This window comes from Saccopteryx bilineata, chromosome 2 (genome assembly GCF_036850765.1).
Source record: "Saccopteryx bilineata isolate mSacBil1 chromosome 2, mSacBil1_pri_phased_curated, whole genome shotgun sequence".
Taxonomy (NCBI): domain Eukaryota; kingdom Metazoa; phylum Chordata; class Mammalia; order Chiroptera; family Emballonuridae; genus Saccopteryx; species Saccopteryx bilineata.
In genome coordinates, this window is record NC_089491.1 from 7,925,581 (window position 1) to 7,943,853 (window position 18,273).

The 18,273-nt window shown below is 56.7% G+C and overlaps 2 protein-coding genes across 2 annotated transcripts in view; both read left to right on the forward strand.

The window, feature by feature from the left end:
* Nucleotides 1-1,998: 1,998 nt before the first annotated feature.
* On the forward strand, nt 1,999-2,781 carry LOC136322141 (WAS/WASL-interacting protein family member 2-like). The gene has a single exon (XM_066254296.1). The coding sequence runs from the start codon at nt 1,999-2,001 to the stop codon at nt 2,779-2,781; it is 783 nt and encodes a 260-aa protein (XP_066110393.1).
* EEIG1 (estrogen-induced osteoclastogenesis regulator 1) overlaps nt 2,077-18,273 on the forward strand; it is a 35,483-nt gene continuing 19,286 nt past the window's right edge. The window contains exon 1 of the mRNA XM_066256111.1: nt 2,077-3,099. Coding sequence (XP_066112208.1) covers nt 2,954-3,099 — 146 coding nt within the window. The 5' untranslated portion in view covers nt 2,077-2,953. The remainder of the gene's footprint in view (nt 3,100-18,273) is intronic.

Here is an 18,273-nt window from a genome sequence, read left to right on the forward strand (position 1 = left end):
CTGGGAAGTGCAGGCAGGGAAATTTCCTGGGTTCCCAGCCCTGAGGTTGCAGAGAGATGAATACCCCACCAGTGAAGTCTGGCAGCCAGGCCTCCACCCTGCTTCCTGTTCAAGTGGCCTGAAGTTACTCATGGTCACAGCTGAGGAGCCAGACAGATCTTGGGACATCTTAGCTGGCTCCCTCCTCTGAAATCCCCTCTTGGGTCAGAGAGCTACAGGGTCTTGCCCCATGGAGCAGGCCCAGCCAGGATTAATGAGAACCTCACAGTGTAGACAACACACTAGAGCCTGTGCTCCAGGGTGCTTTTAGTCAAGTGATGTAAACTCTGCAGGCCTCAACTTCCTTGGCTGGAAATGGGGTACATAAATGGGAGCTGTTATTACCATTCTTCTATCTGGTTACTTGTGATTTCTAAATTATGGGATAAACTGGAGAGATATACAGGGTGGGGCAAAAGTAGGTTTACAGTTGTGAGTATGGGAAACACAATTTATTCTTGTATTGTTATTTATTAATTATTGTATTATTTTCCACATGAACAACTGTTTCCCGTATTCACAACTGTAAACCTACTTTTGCCCCACCCTGTACAGGTCCCCACCCATTTTATGGCTGGGAAGCAGGAAGAAGTCAGAATTCTGAGATCTCAAGTTATATGTCTGGACCTAACTCATCCCCAAATCTAGTCGATTCTGTCTCTTGAATGCCTTCAGACCCATCCTCTTGTGTTCACCCGGTGTGGAGGGTCCACCATCATCATCTCTAGCCTGGATCACCACAACAGGCCCTCCATCTGTTTCCCATCTTCTCCGCTCCATTCTACCTGCAGCCAGGGCAAGCTTCTTACAACAAAAAGCCAATCTGTCTGGGTTACTCTTCTACTCAAAATGTATGAGTGACTCCTTACTCTGGTCTATAAGACTCTGCAAGACCCAGCCACTACAGACCTTCCAGGCCAATCTCCAGCCAAACTGCCCTCCCCTCCACAGCAATTGCCAAAATGCAGCCAGATGAAGATACTGGTAGCTTTTTGTAGGCACTGCTCTCTGGCTGCTAGGCCTCTAGAGGCTCCCTCTACCTAGACCCTTTCTTAACCAGATATTCATCCTGTGAGTGACTTGGATAATTTTGTGCCAGACGCCTTCTGAGTCCCAATCCTCACCACCTTGCCTCCATTGAGCTCCTCCGTAAGTCCCCTATTGCAGTTTTCATCCACCAGATTTGTCACTGTCTGCTTCACCTCTTCTTGAGTTTGGAGAGGTTGGAGAGCACAGGCCCACCAGGCTCACTGCTAGGTCTGAGCCTGGCTCAGAGGAGACTGCCCCTAAACATTTGGTGACTGAATGAATGAGCTACAATATATCCAAGACCTGGGAGGTACAAAGCTCCAGAAGAGGTCTCTGCACCTAGGGCAGTTAATCTAGTTAGGGCCACCAGCCACAATTAGGCAAGAAACTAACAGACAACAAAAGGCTTAGATAGCAGTTTGGGATGAAGAAGCTGGGTCTATCACAGGTTGGTAATGAATTGCTCCAAATCACCCATTCAGCGAAACATTTGCAGACACTTCTTTCTTCAGGGCTGAGAACTAGAGATTTAGGGGCTTAAGACCCGCTTGATCTAGTCCCTGCCACCTCTCTGGGTGTGTTTTCAAGGGGGGGAAAATGGGACTTGCTACCTTCAGGGCTTAATAAGGTGGTAAGCGAGCTTAGTTCTGGGGGTGACACTGGAAGGCCATTCTACCCATAGTGTTCATATTATTTCTTTTCTCAACTGTTTCTTTTGCTCGCGCCCTCCTCCTCGCTCCGCCAGCCCGTTTCCCGCCCCGCGACCTCCCCACTGCCATCCCGGGGCCCCTCTCGTTCGCTTGGCTCCACCCCGACCCAGGAGGCGTGCCCAGCCACGCGGTGCACCAATCCAAACGTCCCGAGGCGCCTCTGCCCCTCCAAGTTCCGCCCCACACCGCCACTAGCCAATCACGCCCGCTTTTGCTCCGCATGGCCGCCCAATCGCGGGCGGGCTGGACCCCTAGCGCCCCCCCCCCCCCCCCCCCCCCGCGCTCGGCGGAGGCTCCTCCGGCCGCGGTGCTGGGCCTCGGCATTCTCGCAGCGGCGCCGCGCAGCTTCGGGCTTGGGTCGCGGCATCCGGGGCGCAGGCGGCGGTGCTGCTGCTCGCCGGGTGCTGGGCAGAGGAGGCGAGCGCCACCGGCCGGCCGGAAGGGCGCTTCAGCTCCGCTGGGGCCCGCGGTGCAGAACCCGGGACCGAGGAGGCGGTGTCCTCGCTGCCGGGGGATCGGTCTAGTGCCGGCCCAGAGGGGTCGCGGCCGGACGTTTTCGGCCCGCAGTGTCCCCGACGCCCCTCCCGGAGAGGCCCCCAGGGTTCCCGACCACCACCTGGGGGTGACCTCAGCCTCCCCCGACTCACCTGCGCGGGCCGCGGGGCACCCAGGTGCGGGGGCGTGTGCGCGGCCAGGGCACCTCCCCCGGCCGCCAGCGGGGCGGGGCGGGGCCGCCCGCCCTCAGAACTCGGCCTCGCGGGTCAGCTCGCCGGCTTCAGTCTCACCGGTCCTCCTGCCACGCTCGGCCGCGCGGCGTGAGCTACCCGGGGACCGCGGGTCGGGATGCTGCCCGCCGGCCCAGCCGCTCGCGCGTCGCCCGCCACACCTGTCCTCGCCTCTTGGGCCATGTCCCCCTGTTTACATGCCAGTGAAGCCCCTGGGCACCCCGAGCCCCTCCGAGCCCCAGCTCCCCGAGGGTGAAGCCAGCCGCCCCGCAAACTAGACTGGGCCCTCCGGACTCCGATCCCCGCCTGCTCTGCCGCCTCCGCTACCATCTGGGCGGGATCCGGTCCTGGTGTTTTGAGGAGGGGGTGTGGTATAGGGAAAGGAATCCTGGGGATTTCTGGCTCTCCCCTTATTTGGCCTTCGGGGCTTCAGACTCAGGGAATTCGCTCATGGCTTTCTTGATGAAGAAGAAGAAATTCAAATTCCAAACCACTTTCACCCTGGAGGAGTTGACGGCGGTCCCATTCGTGAACGGGGTCCTCTTCTGCAAGGTCCGACTGCTGGATGGCGGGGATTTTGTCAGCTTATCGTCAAGGTAGGAGCTGGGGCAGTCTCGCCTTCGGGGGAGGGGAGTGATGAGCGAGATCTAGCCATTTGGCGAGTGCAGAGGCACCTCTTGGGGCCCAGAGAGTCCTGAGGGTTCTGTGCATCTGGGACAGGTTTGCACAAGGCAGGGCTGAGTGATCTGGGAGGTCTGAGTCTGAGGAATCTGCCTGGGTGCCCGCATCTATCTGCAAGTGACCTGCCAGATACCCGGGGGTCTATTCTTTCAGCCTCTCTTTGGGGGCCCTACATGTAACCTGCCACAGGTCCATTCTGCAGACTTGCACAGAGAGCCCAGCGGGGTTTGTGCTTTGAGGGGCTGAGATCGTGAGGAATGTTTCCAGGCCACCTTGCATCCAGCTGGCCACTTCGGCTGTCATATGCTTTAGAGCTGGGGACAGCCACAGGTTTCCAGGCACTCCTGGCTCTGGGAAGGCCCAACTGCAGGCACCCTTGTCTGCCTGGAGGGCAGTGACTGGATTTGGGCCTGCCCAGCCTCCCTCTGAGCACCGTCTTCTCCTAGCTGGAGCTGGGCTGCTTTGCATTGCAAATGCCCTTGTCCAGGAGGCTGCAGCCCTCTGAAAGAGGCTTGATCAACTTTGGTTTTGTGTTCCCCAACCTGCAGGTCCAGCTGCCCAGCTCACTGATGAGGGTGACTGAGTTCCCAAGCTGCACCCACTGACTGGGCCCATCTGGGGTCCCATAGTCATGGCCTGCCTGGCAGAGTGCCTTAGAGTTTGACAGATGGGGGTTTGAGTCCTAACTCTGTCACTTTCTGGGGCCAGTACGGGTCTCTGTCAGGACTTGTGGAGATGTCTCAGTAGATAGAAAGCAGCGCAAGGCCTGACCCAGTGGCAGCGACACACGGGTTTCCTTCCCTGGGCTGTGTCTCTGCTCCTTAGGCCTCTCTGTGGGCTGTTAGCTGGAGCAGCATCACGGTTCTGAGCTGGGGTGCCTGTTAACAGAGGGGGAAACTGAGGCCCAGGAAGAGGAAGTGGATTGCTAGGGAACTCTCTGGAGGCCACTGTCAACTAACTGAACTAGGCTTATTTGGATGTAATCTGGTGGTCGAATGTTCTGTTGGTAGGAGGCGAGGAGAGCCATACAGCCCAACCCGGATTGGGGAATCTCTGGTGTGGACAGGGTGGGGCACTTTTTGGGTGCATTTGGGCCCATTAAGGCCTGGAGGTTCTCCAGTCTGCTGGGAGCTGTTTATCTGAGGAATTCAGACAAAGGCTGTCCTTTGCTGAGGGGTGGCTGGTGGAAATGGGATGGTGTGTATATATGTGGTTGCTTAGGAAGCCTGTTAGCCCAGGGCCACCCGCACAGCAGTCCAAGGTTTCAAGGAAAGGGCTGTGCTCACAGTTATGGCTTGGGGCCCACCACTCACTGGCTGGGTGACTTTGGGCAAGTTACCTAACCTCTGTGATTCCAACAGCCAGCAGTTATTTGTACTGTGCTCCCCATTTTCCTAGCACCTTTCACTTAGCTCTTTGTCTGTTTTGTGATGCAGGGTGGAGACTGGATTGGGGGGGGGGCTTGTAGGGTTTATTATCTGCATTTTATAGAGGTGGAAACTGAAGATCTGAAAGGGAATGATTTGCCTGAGTTAATACAACAGAGCTCAGACTCAAACTCAGGATCTCCTTTTAACTACTATCCTGTTCTGCCTTTGAGCCTTAGTTTTCTCTTCTGTGAAATGGGAGAGGTCATACTCACAGCTAGAGTTGTAAGGGATATGGATAATCGATAATGATAATGGATAATGTATATGCCTGTCTGGCTCAGCTAAAGTTGCAGTGGTTGTGGTCTCTATGGTAGAGGGACTCCTGCCCCTAGCCCCTCCCAGGTTTTAGCAGACCAGCAAGAGTCAGCAGGGGGCCTACATGGGAGCTGGGGGAGGGGCCGGGGTCTTGGATCCCACTGAGGAGTTGGTACTCAGCCCAGGGCTGAGGTCTCTCTCGCATAACCTCCCAGTCCCCAAGACCTCTGTCACCCTACCTGTCAGCCTTTCCATTGTTCTAAACCTTCCCCTTCATCTGGGAAAGTCTGGAAAGTTCCAGGTCTGGGCCCACAGCTGCTGGATTTCACCTCTGCCTCCCCTTCTTCCCTCCTGGCACGGGGCCATGTGTTCCCTGAACCCGGCCAAGCCCAAAGAGCCTTTCCCAGCCCTGGTCCTGGAAGAAACCTGAGTGGGGCTGAGGAGGAAGGAGCTGACATCGAGCCCCCAAAGCTGGCACTTCCTGGGCTCTGGGTGCCTGTTTGCTGCTGTGCGGGTGTGACTGGGGACAGACATTAACATTGGGGTCTGAGACTGCTTTCGAGCCGCTTTGGATTTTGTTTACGAGAGGGGGGTTTCTAGGGTCTTTTTCTCCTCGGCTCCCATCCCGTCTACCCTGGCAGCCCCACCTCACAGCCCACCCCTCCAGATGGACAGGCTCCAATGTTTTGGAGTGACAGTAGGGTTAGGAGTGATGAGACTTGTCTAGATCCTGGACCAAGATCCAGTAGCATACTTGCCCTAATGCCAGGGACCCCTGAGGTAGCCCAGAAACTGGTGGCGGTGGTGGCATGGGTGGTATCTGAGAGAAGCAGGCTCGAGGCCCCACCCGTGCAGCACCCGCCTTCCTAGTTGGAATGTTTCCCTATGTATTGGGTGCCATGGCAACAGCTGGGTACACAGCTCCAGCCTGACCCACTTTGAGCAGGTAGTACAGGTGGTTCATTGCCCTGTTCCCAAGCAGCATCTTTCTAAGGCTTCCTTACAAACCATAATCCTCACAGCGACTGTGTCCTGAGTGCCTATGCTATGTGCCAGGCGCCGTGCTGAGAGTTTTGCAAATGGTATGTCCTTTAATCTTCTTGGACATTCAGAGAGGCACCAAGGCCAGAGAGGTGAAGCTACATGCCATAGGTCACCCAGCTGGTCATTTAATTGGAAAAATAACCCTTTTATTGTTAGGAATTAAACTGCCATTGATGGTGCATGTACTATATGCCAGGCACCTACTGAGCATCTTGAATGAATGGTCTTCAAACCACCACGTTAGCTGATGAGGAGACTTGAAGTGATGGGCCCATGTCACTCAGCTAGGGAGGAACAGGCTGTGATTTAAATTTGGGCTGGTCCAGCTCCCAAGTCCTGCCTTACCTTGGTAGTAGAGAGCTGGATGCAGCTACAGCCTCATGTGCTGTCCCAGACCTTTGAAGAAGGTTCTTTTCAGTGGGTTGGAAGGTACAGGGAACTCCAGATATGGATACTTTCTAGGCACTGAGCTAGATAAGGAGCCTCTGGGGCATAGATGGGTGTGGGGCTTAAGTCACTGCCATGGATTTGGGGCCAGGCATGGACTGGCACTGTGGTACAGTGAGCATGTGCCAAGGACCCTGCTTGGAGGCCTTCTAGCGGGTGCATCCAAATGGCATCTGGGAGGCTTTCCCAGGGATTCCATGGGGGATGCAGAGTCCCAGCCAAGTCTGCGGAGTCTGGAAGCAGTGGGCCAGGCTGTGGTCTCCCCAGGGTGGGTTGGGAGCAGGTTTCCAGCCTCGAGCCAGTCTGTCTTTCGGGCAGGCAGAATCCCAAACTTCTTGAGAAGTCTCTGCGTCCAGCTGGCACTGGGCCGGTGGCCTTCCCCATGCACGTGGCTGGCAGTGCCAGGGGAGGGAGGGAGTGAGGGAGGGAAGGGGTTGATTTACCTTACAGCAAGTCCTCTCTGGAGAAGACAGGCAGAGAGCACCTTTTCAGCCAATAGATGAGGAAACTGAGGCTTGGGGCAGAGAGATCACTTGTTCAGGTCTCTTTGTGGGAGGAGTTAAGGGCACAGCTGGGTGGATTCTGATCTGGCCCTGACCTCTGTCCCCTGTGCCTTTGTACTGTCTTTTGCATTAAAGGGCCAGGCAGGGCCAGCAGGACAGGAGGGGCTCCTCCTACTGTGGACTTGGATGCCAGACTGTCCAAGAAGCAGACTGTGTGACTTGGGAGACACCTTCCCTTCCTTTGTTTCTTTGGCAGCTTTGAATCTTCAGTTGTCTCCTCGGTGGGATTTTTATTTGGGCAACCTGTCGGAAGAGGTCACACCGGCTCCCGGTCCAGGTGCTGCCCTTCCTCCATGAGCCGGACGTTGAACCAGCTGGGGTGGGTGGTCTCAGAGGGATGTTTGGGATTCTGGAGGGGCATGAAGAAGGCCTTGGACAGGTCAGCTCTGCAGCTGGAGGCCTTGTGCCTAGAGACCTCTGCACACACACCATAGGCTTGGCAGGCCCTGCTTCTCCAAGGCCTCCCTCCTCCCTCCCACCTTGGAAAAGGCTGCTAACTGCCCCTGGAGTCTGCCGCCCTGAGAGGCTGCTCTCACACGCAGCTTGGTGTGGAGGTGACAGTGTCTGTCTGTGGGGCCTGAGGGGGCGGGGATGTGGAGGTGCTGTGGGACCCCAAGGCGGCAGGAACTCTGGAGACTGAGAGTGTGGGGAGGGAGGAGGACACATTTATTGAGCACCGCCGTGGTCCTGGGCTTTCCTTGGTGAGTGGGACCAGACAGCCCTGCTTCCGTGGAACTCGGCAGGCAGCGCACCTGGTGGGCATCACGGAGATGTCAGAGCTAGGCAGATCTGGGAGAGTCCTCCCAGGACTCTATCCTGGCACACTAGTTGGGGAAGGCATTTCTGACCTGTCATCCATCTGTCTCATAATGGGACACATCATTGAAATAGGGAGGAGGGCTTCCCTGTGGAAGTGGCCCTTCAGAGGATCTTGGAAGGCCAAGGGGGATTGGATTCGAGAGAGGTTGGATAGATTGGAGAGACTTTAGGGTAGAGGCCTCTGCTACAAGGTACTTGGTCAGTGGTCTAGGCAAGGGGTTGGCATGGCTGGGTGCAGGGAGGGGCTGGCAGGGGCTGGAGAGAATGAAGATGTGGGAAGGTGGCTGGGCTGGACCGTTCCTGACCGTGGGGATCTAGCCAGGGGAGCAGTGTGGCCTGGTTTGCCAGTTAGGCTGATGGCTGTTGGTTGCTGGTGGAGAAGATGAAGGGGGCCTGAGTTGTGTAGTCTGGGTAGTGGCAGGCAGTGTGGGCAGGAGGGTTTCCTTGTCTTGAAGTGCTTGCCACCACATCTAGCACTTGGTTGGTTGCCAGAAAATTGAAGTTCAGAAGGTGTACTGTAGCCAAATGTAGCTGGGATTTTATTATTATTTTTTGTGTCCTAATAGTTTTTTTGTTTGTTTGTTTGATTTTTACAGAGACAGAAGAGAGTCAGAGAGAGGAATAGATAGGGACAGACAGACAGGAACGGAGAGAGATGAGAAGCATCAATCATTAGTTTTTCATTGTGGCACTTTAGTTGTTCATTGATTGCATTCTCATATGTGCCTTGACCGCGGGACTACAGCAGACCGAGTAACCCCTTGCTCAAGCCAGCGACCTTGGGTCCAAGCTGGTGAGCTTTGCTCAAACCAGATGAGCCCACGCTCAAGCTGGAGACCTCGGGGTCTCGAATCTGGGTCCTCCCTATCCCAGTTCGACACTTTATCCTCTGCGCCACCACCTGGTAAGGCATGTCCTAATAGTTTTTGACAACATAAAAGTATAAGACTTTTGGAGTCTCTTAAATTGGAAGATCTGGCAAGTGTCACATGGCAGCTTTTGGCCTAAGGGGCTTTGCTGCTCCCTCCTCCGTGGGCTGCCTGCTCTAGGCTTCTCCTGATCCCACTGCCCGCTCTCGGATCCCAGACCATGGTCTGCCTCCCTAGTTTTCCTCAGGCCAGCCTGGCCCCTGGGGAAGCTGTGGAGGGCCTTCCATGTGTAATGGGGCATGTGGAGGCAGATGCCTGTGGAGAGAAGTCCTGCTAGCAGCCTCAGAGGCCACCCCCAGCGGCCCGGCAGTGGCATCAGGCCAGCCGCTGGCTTCTCTTGGGGTCAGACCATGTTGCTGGTGCCCTTGGTGAAACCTGAAGCCACATGGCCTGTGCCTTGGACCTGGCCTTTGCAACCACGTGCTACAGCATTGGCAGGTGCCAGCCCGGCAGCCCCTGTGATCTGCCCTCCAGCCTGGCACTGGCAGAGCGCTGGCCTGAGGTGATCTGGTTCTGGGGAGTCAAGGCTGTTCCCTGAGACCTGTTCCTCACTTCGAGCTCTGTCCTGGTGGTACTCTGGCCTGGGGTTCTTGGCAGCAACCACACTGTTTCTGTGGGCCCTGCTTGTTTGGGGTGGCCAGGGGCCCACGGTGCCTTTGCAACTTGCTTGTTTAGTACCTGAAGTCCTGACTTGCATTCGGAAGCTCTGCCTGGGCCTTGTGATTGCTGCTGGCTTGTCTGTTCTTGGGCCTCAGGAACCTGGGGCCTTGGTGTGCGGTGACCGATGACTGCCACGTGGGGAAACCTGTGCTCGCTCACCTGCTGCTCGGGACAGGCAGTGGAACCCCCGGTGACACTATAGGTTTATCTCATCTCACCCCGACTCCATAGAAAGACTGGAGCCAGGGGAGGCATTAGATTTTCTTAGAAAGAGACCTGGAACTAAGGTGGAGTGAGGGGAGGGGTCTCTCTTCATTATCCACCTTGCCTGGCAAGCGCGTTGTGTTGTGAGGACACCACACCTGTGTCCAAGGCCCCAGATGGGCTCTGTGACCCTTCACGAGGCCCCACTGTGCTCTTGGTGACCTCAGTGAGTGAGGCCGGAACCTGCCCAGCCGTGCCTGGCCTGGGTGTCTGCTCGGGCTGTGGCTGCAAACCCTGGGTCTCTGCTTTCAACCTCTTTCGGCATCCTGGGCTTGGAACAGCTCTCCCATGCAGGCCTGGAACCACCTGCCACACCACCCTTCCCAGGTGTCAACCAGGAGTGGCAAGCCCGCGGCCCTCCCAGCCAGATTGTTCCAGCGCTGGGCGGAAGGCGCGCGGATGCAGGGCTTCTGGCCTGTTCAACCAGGCTGGTGCCATGCCCCACACAGGCCTGAGGAGCACATTCCTGTCCTGCCTTTGCCTTCTGCTGCCTCTGTGACCTTGGGCAGGGTACTTGGTCCCTAAGCCTACCCAGTGGGGCTGCTGGTGCCTGCTTCACAGAGCTCTGGCGAGGACACAGTGAGATAATGCCTGTCAGGCGTCCAGCTCGGCTCCTGGCACAACGTAGAAGCATGGAACTTGCTGCGATTTGTCCTCTTGTCCCTGGGCAGAGTCACAGCTGTGGGCTGGATGGAGCACCTTGGTTGGCCCTCTGTGATGGCAGCCTTTCCCTGTGGGCCAGGACTGACTGGGGTACTGTGGGGTGAGCGGACTTCTCAAAGGGGCCCTCTGTCTGCCCTCTGGAGGGGTTGGGGCAGGTGAGGAGCAGACCTGGTATCTGAGGGGCAGGGCCTCCCACTGGAGCTCAGCATCCCCAGTGGGGTCGCTGGCATGAATCTTCCCTGCCTTGGGTCCGTGGCTGTGACCAGAGAGAGCTGGGGTGCTTCCACTGAGTAGGTAGGCGGGCTGGGAGGCTCCTGCCTGTAGGAGGAGACCCTCTGCACATTCAGCTGGGGGACCCACTCCGGCAGACAGCCTGCTGCTGAGGTGGAAGGCCGGGGCGGGTGCGAGAGACCAGGCCCTCAGCCAGGGAGGCCCTGGCCCTGCTGGCACCCCTCGCCTCCATCACACTCTTGTTTTTGGCTTCTGCAGTTGCCTCGTCCTCAAACACCCCCCCCCTTCTTTAGCTTAGGGGTCAGGAACCTATGGCTCGCGAGCCAGATGTGGCTCTTTTGATGGCTGCATCTGGCTCGCAGACAAATCTTTAATAAAAAAAAATAATAACATTAAAAATATAAAACATTCTGGCCCTGGCCAGTTGGCTCAGTGGTAGAGGGTTGGCCTGGCCTACAGAAGTCCCGGGTTCGATTCCCTGCCAGGGCACACAGGAGAGGCGCCCATCTGCTTCTCCACCCCTCCCCTTCTTCCTCTCTGTCTCTCTCTTCCCCTCCCGTAGCCGAGGCTCCATTGGAGCAAAAGATGGCACTGGGGATGGCTCCATGGCCTCTGCCCCAGGCGCTAGAGTGGCTCTGGTCACAACAGAGCAACGCCCGGATGGGCAGAGCATCACCCCCTGGTGGGCATGCCAGGTGGATCCCGGTCGGGCGCATGCGGGAGTCTGTCTGACTGCCTCCCCGTTTCCAGCTTCAGAAAAATACAAAAAAAAAAAAATATATATATATATATATTTATTTATTTATTTATTTATATATAAAACATTCTCATGTATTACAATCCATTCATTTCCTACCGCTCATGTTCATGGTTGTGGGTGGCTGGAGCCAATCACAGCTGTCCTCCGGGACAACACCAAATTTTTATTGAATAATGTGTAACGTACACGGGTCGTTGTATGGCTCTCACGGAATTACATTTTAAAATATGTGGCGTTCATGGCTCTCTCAGCCAAAAAGCTTCCCGACTCCTGATCTAGCTGAACTGCTCAGCGCAAGGGCTGCCTCCTCCAGAAAGCCTTCTCTGGCTTTCTTTGGCCTTGCACACTCACTGTGGGCCCTCATCTCAGGACACTACAATCCCCATTCATGCCTCTTGGCTCCTTCCCACACTGTGGGCTGGAGTGGCCTCTGTTGAATCTTAGTCCTGGTGCTTCCTGCCACTGGTTGGCACTGGTGCAGGGCTGGGACATTTTTTCTTTGGCACTGGACCAGTATGGGCACTGATGGTGCTGGACTGTGTGCTGGCTGCTGCCAGCTGCAGGGGTCCAGCCCCTCTCCACTGGTGCCAGAGGTATCAGCCTGTGTCAGGAGCAGCCTTTGCCCGAGGACCGCCTGAGTCGCGGGTAGCTGGGGGCACTGCCCGGTTGTGTTGGGTGGGCCCTCTGTCCGGGATGCAGAGGAGGAGGGGGCCTGGGCTGCCCGGGTGCTTTGTCTTCTCAGCCTTGGCTTCTGCCTCCACTAAATGGGGTACAGGTGCTCATACAGGGGTGGGAAAGCTACTTGAGACCCGGGCACCTGATCAGCACCGGGCCAGGCACCTGGCAGCTGCAAGCAGACTAAACCTGCAGAGAGGTTTGGACGGTCCTGGGGAGGGTGCTGGGAGGGTGCTGGGAGGGCGGAAGTCTGGGTCCTGTACTCATGCAAAGCGCCCTCACTTCCCACCACTTCCTCTGACAGTGCTGGGCTTTTCCGCAGACAGGGCAGCACACCTGCGGCTCCCCTGCCCCTGGCCCCTCAGGGCGACTTCCTGAGTATCTTCTGTGTTGGGGGAGCCCCTTGTGCTGGTTCCTGGAGGCTTGGAGTTGGGGAAGGCCAGGGGAAGGGGCGGCGACCTTATCTGAGGGTGGCCACAGAGGATGTCAATCACATTTCTATTTTAGAACCACCAAGGACAGTGGGGAGAAGGTGGCCACCTGTGGCTTTAGGTGGCAAAAGGGGAGGTGGCTGTCAGCTTAGAGGGTTGGCTTCCCACCTTTGTCGTCATTTACAATTACAAACTTGAGCCTCCTGTGCCCAGTGAGAATGAACAAGCTGCCTCTACTCACAGCAGGGCCGAATGTCACAAACAGTGCTGAGGGAAGGAAGCTGGAGACGAGATGTGCTGTGTGATGCCATTTATATAGAGTTCAGCAGCACGCTGATAAAAACTACCCATCCTGGCACAAGTCAGATGATGTCATCTTTGTCAGATGGCAGTCATGTCTGGAAGGGCAGAGGCCTGCTTGTTGGGGGCTGGCTATGAGGGACCGAGAGGCCGTTGGGAGGATCTGCGAGCTGCGCCCTGACGCTGTTTGCTCGTCAGTGTCGGAGCAGCCTTGGGATGCTGTGCGCCTGTGCTGCGCTGGCCGCCAGAGTCCTAGACAAGTGAGGCTCTTTCCCGGGTTCCTGGGGCCTCGAGGAAGTCCTTGGGGCTTCCCAGGGTCTTTGTGGCGAGTGGCCTGAACCCTCCCAACATGTTTATGAGGCCGTAAGGCATCTTAGCAGCTACCAATGGTCTTCTTTAGCTGGGGCTTCTCCTTCTGTCCCTTGCAAACCCTGGGCTGCTGGGCTGTGGGGCTTGGAGTTCAGAGGGCGGGCGGGCTCCTGAGGCTGCCGGACCACAGGGTCTCTCTGCACTGCACTCTCCTCGTCTGTGAAGTGGGGGAATAAGCTCCTTCTTGGTGCTTGGATTAAATGAGTTAACACCCATTATGTACCCAGCATAGCTCCCTGGCACAGTAAGTGCTCAGTAAAGGCTGGCAGAGTTGGTATTAACCTAGGGCAATTTTTGGAGGAGACCCAAGGGTAGGGAAAGGTCCACATTCCTCTCTCTCTCCCTTTAATTCTCTTCTCTCTTCCTGTGGTTCACCCTTCAGCAGACATTTGTGATTAGAGTCAGGCTGGTGCCCTGGCTCTGCACCAGGCACTGGGCCCAGCAATGGGCACGACAGCTACGGTCTCTGATTTGGGGCCCATGAGCCAGAGAGAAGTGCTGAGCACAGCGGGGAGGGAGGCAGCAACCTCTTCTGCCTGCTCTGGCCCTAGCCCCTCACTTTGGGGACAGGCCTATGACTGACTGGGTATTTTCCCTGCACGCCAAGAGGAGGCCGGACCCTGGGCTCCAGCACTTCTCAAGGGTTTCATACTGGCTGAAGAGGAATCACATGGACCTGGGTGAGAATGGCCATGACCATTTGGGATACAGGCAAGATGGAGGCCCAGGCTTATTCTAGATGTCTCTCCAGTGTCTCATTCGGGCTGGGCTTGAAGTACGTGCTCAGTTAGTGTGTGGAGTAAGTGAACGACAGAAGCAGCGGTCAGCCCAGGGTCAGTCTATAAGTCTGCAAGAGAATCAGGTATCCAGGGGGAAGGTAGAGATTAGTAAGTCAGGGCCTCGTGGTCCCACCTGACCCTGAGCCCTTTGTCCTGTGGTTGGAATCTCGGAAGATGGCTACAAAAACAGGCCTGAGTCTGTGTTGGCTCTGTGAGATAAGACTCTGGCTGCGCGGTCCCTGATTATTCCCTGGTCACCTCGGAACCAGGGGACCATGGGGAGTGCTGTGTGGAGCGGTGGGAACACCTGGTGGTAGGTCAGCCAGCACAGTGACCCCTGACCCCTCAGGCTCTGCAGAGACCTAGAGGACATGGCCTGGCCTCAGCTGGCAGGCGCTTTTCCTGGAGGTGGATGTATCTGCAAGATGTCAAGGGCAGTCCTTGTTGGGAGCAGGGCTGTGAAGGTCACTAAGTCGTCAGCTACTGACTGAGCCCCTGCTATGTGCTGGGCACCATCCTGCAGCGAGTGAAACAAGGGCCTCTAGGACCTTTGTGCTCTAGGACACAGGAGCCTTGTTCTGTTTTTCCAATACCTAAGACCCAGGCCCAGAAGGGGAAGTAATTTGTCTAGCTGCAGTCGTTGGGGGGAGGGTGCTCTCGGGAAAGGCTATGGGATTGGGAAGGGGCTCAAGAGGACAGGGACATCCCTGTGACTTGAGTCCAGCCATTTGAGGAACCAGGCTCTGGGAATACGGATCCCTCCCTTTGGCCTCTTCCCTTTCTGGAGTGATTCAAACACCACTCAGGCATGAGTCAGCCAGGAGGGGCCCAGGCATGCCTAGGACACCTATCATTCTACCTCCTGGGACATCCAGGTTCAAGGCCCAGGGAAGTGTCCTGATCCAGGGTTCTGGAGTGGAGAATGGGGTCTCAGCCAGGGCCTGTATGCCTGGCTTCCTTCTGGGCCGTCTGTCTCAGTCACTTGTGCCAGAGGGAGCCGTGTCTCCCATTCAGCATGAGTCTCCTCTGGGTATGTTCCTGGCCTCGTTTCATGAGGCCTCTCAGCAACCCCAGGAGACGGGTGGAATAGTAACTGAGACCTAGAGAGGTCAAAGTGTCCATCCGGCCTCCCTGTCTCCCACATCCATGCTTTGTCAGGACGCCTGCAGGGAGTCTCAGGGACTCAGGAAGGGAAATCCCCTGAGCACAGCCAACCCTGAAGTTCTGTGTTTTCTGCAGTTGTGTATCTGGGATGAGGGGAAATTGCTGCTACAGCTCAGCTGTGTATCTTGCTTTGAATTTCTAGAACCTCCAACCTAGCTCAACTCTGATGGAGGCCTAGTTTGAAAGGGGTAGGACAGCAGTGGGTTCAGGTTATAGTCCTCTTCCAGCCAGACCTGGGGCAGGTGGCTTCTGTGCTCTGGGCCTGTTTTCCTACTTGTTACTCTACATTTTATTACTCTATTACTCTCCCTGAACATGGGGGTGATGGCACCTGCCTCCCAGGGTGGGGGTCCGGATTCTGGGAGGACAGGTAGGGAGAGCTCTCAGGTACATGCCTCAGAAGTAGAACGTGCTCAGGAGGCAGGAAGCTGATGTTCCAAACTTCTACAGGAACACTTTCCTGTGTCTCCCCCCGACCCCGATTGGCCTGGTTTGGTTCTGACATCCGCAGTTCTTGATGGGTTTGGCCTAGTGCCATCTCTGTGACCATGCACTCTGACCCAGTCACTGCCCTGTTTTTAATGTAAGCCTGGCCTCCGGGCTGCCTCTTCCCTGGTATTGAGACTTGTGGTGAAGGGTCAGTCCACAGAGCACAGGAACATTGATGCACAGTCCCCCGAGACTGATGTCTGGGCGCATTTTCCCAGACATCCTGCAAGACGGGGTGAGGGTACAGACCATCCCTCACCTCCTGTGTGACCGGTGTCCTCCCTGAGTGTTAGTTTGCTCACCTGTGGAGTGGGTGGTGGCTGTGCTTGCAGAGAGCTAGTGCTTCAGCAGCACCTGGTTCCTGGGAGGGTGCCGGGAGGTAGAAGCCAGGCTGGGTCCCACCGCGTGCTGGGGGCCTTCGCCTGGGTGCACAGTGTGGACCAGTACTTCATCAAAGCAAGCAGTTTACTTTTGATCCCTCTGACGGCGTGCTGCCCTCTTGGGCTGTGAGAGCGAGAGGGAGTGCCTGCTGGCATCAAGTGAGAAGGGCACCCATGCTTTCTCCTGGGTGCTGGGGAAGCTGCCTCCCAGCCTGACCCTGGGAGCGGAAGACGGAACATGGAGGCTGTGTGCCTGTGTCTGTGAAACAGGAAGCCGGCACCTGCCCGCTTTGGGTGTTGTGACCTGTCTCGAGGTTACCGGGCTGGTGAGTGGCAGGATCGAACACGCGCACATGACTCCAGAATCCTTCCTGCTTATCTCCATGCTTCCTCACCACGCCTGACCCCTTTTCTCATTTGGAGTTGCTGAAGCTCTCAGTGTGCCAATCACTCTACTTTCACAGCTCACTTGCTGCCCATAACCTTTACTCCCAGCCCACCCACCAATCCCCCGGCCACCCTCCGGGCTCACATTTTTGGCAGGAGAGCAGAGAAGGGTGTTGGGGTGCTAGGTGGCTCCTCTGAGCCGCTCCAGTCTCGAGCAGAGAGCGGCTTGGCTTCTAGGAACTTGCTGCCTCATGGTGTCGCCCGAGGGGGGGCTGGCTGTGTAGAACTGCAACAAGCTGCTCCCTGCACACGGCCCCGGATTCCTGGCAGGAGTCAGACACTGCTGGGCCGCCACGCTGGCCACGGCGCGGGGTAAGGCTCTGCCGCCCTGCAGCCCCTGGATGGACGCCTAGGCTGGTCCCCAGGGTGGGCCCCTCCCGGTGGGCCCCTCCCCAGGCGGCTGTGCTTTCTTCTCTTTGGGGAAGCACACGCAGATGTTGTCAATTTAAATTGTTTCCTTATTAGCCTCTTGCCTTTCCCTGCCTGGGTTTCATCAGCCAGGAGCCTGGATTGCATCACCAGGACCCCTCGCTTCTCCAGGAACCTGGCGGAGGGCTGGGAGATCACAGAGTGGGTGTGGCTGGGCGGGTGCAGGCTGGCTGCTGTCAGCCCCCCGGGGTCCACCAGCTGGTGGGAGGGACTTGTGGTGGAGCCTTGTTCTAGTTAGCTCTCATTGTAGGGGCTGAACGGGAGGAATCAGGGACCAGCCCTTCAGGAACCCAGGAGCACAGCTGAGACTGGGAGGTCCCTGGCGTCCCACTCAGTTCTGGGGGATATACCTTTTCTTAGCCGGTGCCCAGCTTCTGCCCAGAATCCCTTGGAAGCTTGTTTAAAATGTTTATTTAGTTCAGCCCTGGCCAGATAGCTCGGTTGGTTGACCGTTGTTCTGGAGTGCAGAGGTTGCCGGTTTGATCCCCGTCAGGGCACACACAGGAACAGTTTGATATTCCTGTCTCTCTCCCCTTCTTCCTCTTTCTCTAAAGTCAATAAAACACATTTTTTTAAAAGGCCTGTTCTCAACTGGGGGTGATTTTGTCCCCCCCTTTCCCTGGGGGAACATTTGGCAATGTCTGGAGACCTTTTCGGTTGTCACAGCTGGAGTTGTGCTACTGGCAGGATGCTGCTGAACGTCCTGCAATGCCTAGGACGCCCCTGAAAAAGACAGTTGTCCTGTTCAAAATGTCACTAGTGCAGAGGTGGAAAAACCCTGCCCTACAGAGTCTGCAGCTCTGGCAGGGCCTGGGACTCTGCGTTTGTGACAAGGCAAGGACTTTTCACTGTTGACTTTAGTCTGATGAGCCCTTTCCTGCTGTGGCCACACAGAGCTCCGTGCTGGACAGGCACTGCTGACCAGACAGACATGGAGATGAGAACTCGCAGCCGGGCCGCCCGGAAGGTGGAGCGCTGCGGGTGGGCATGGGATCTCCGTGGAACCTGTGTCCTGGGCTGCCCCACTGATGCCCTGGGTTCCCGTCTCCTGACTCTGCCTCTGTGACCGCTGCCAGCCCTGCACACTGAGCCTTTGCTCGCTCTCACGTCAGCTCTGGGAGGGGCCCTGAATAATCTGTCTGCAAGGACCCTGGAGGCGTGGCAGCCTGTGGCCAGGAGGTGGCTCCCACTGCCCTGACCCCTTGTCATCTACAGGACGGAGCCAGTACCCAGAGTGTCTGGATGGGGACTGGAGGCCCTGGTCCGGGGCCATGGGAGCTTCAAGGGAGTCCTGTCCTGAGGACAGCGGACTGGTGGGTGCTCTGCTCTATTTCAGGACCGCCCAGAAATAGCTGAATTCCACCCCTCTGACGGCCACAGTAGGCTGCGGTGGGTGGAGGGCTCGCCCTGCCTCTCTGGGGTTTGGACGTCTAATTGTATATCTTAAAGCTAAAAACGAGACTCCCCTGAAGCTGCTCTGAAAACCCAGGCTCTGTAATTACCTGTCCTTGGCAGGCAGCATGGAGCTGGAGGCCCAGGCCCTGCAGCCTCAGGCCAGGGA

Bases quoted from the DNA above. Each gene is read 5' to 3' on its own strand.
- LOC136322141 (XM_066254296.1), top strand. From the start codon at position 1,999: ATGGCCGCCCAATCGCGGGCGGGCTGGACCCCTAGCGCCCCCCCCCCC.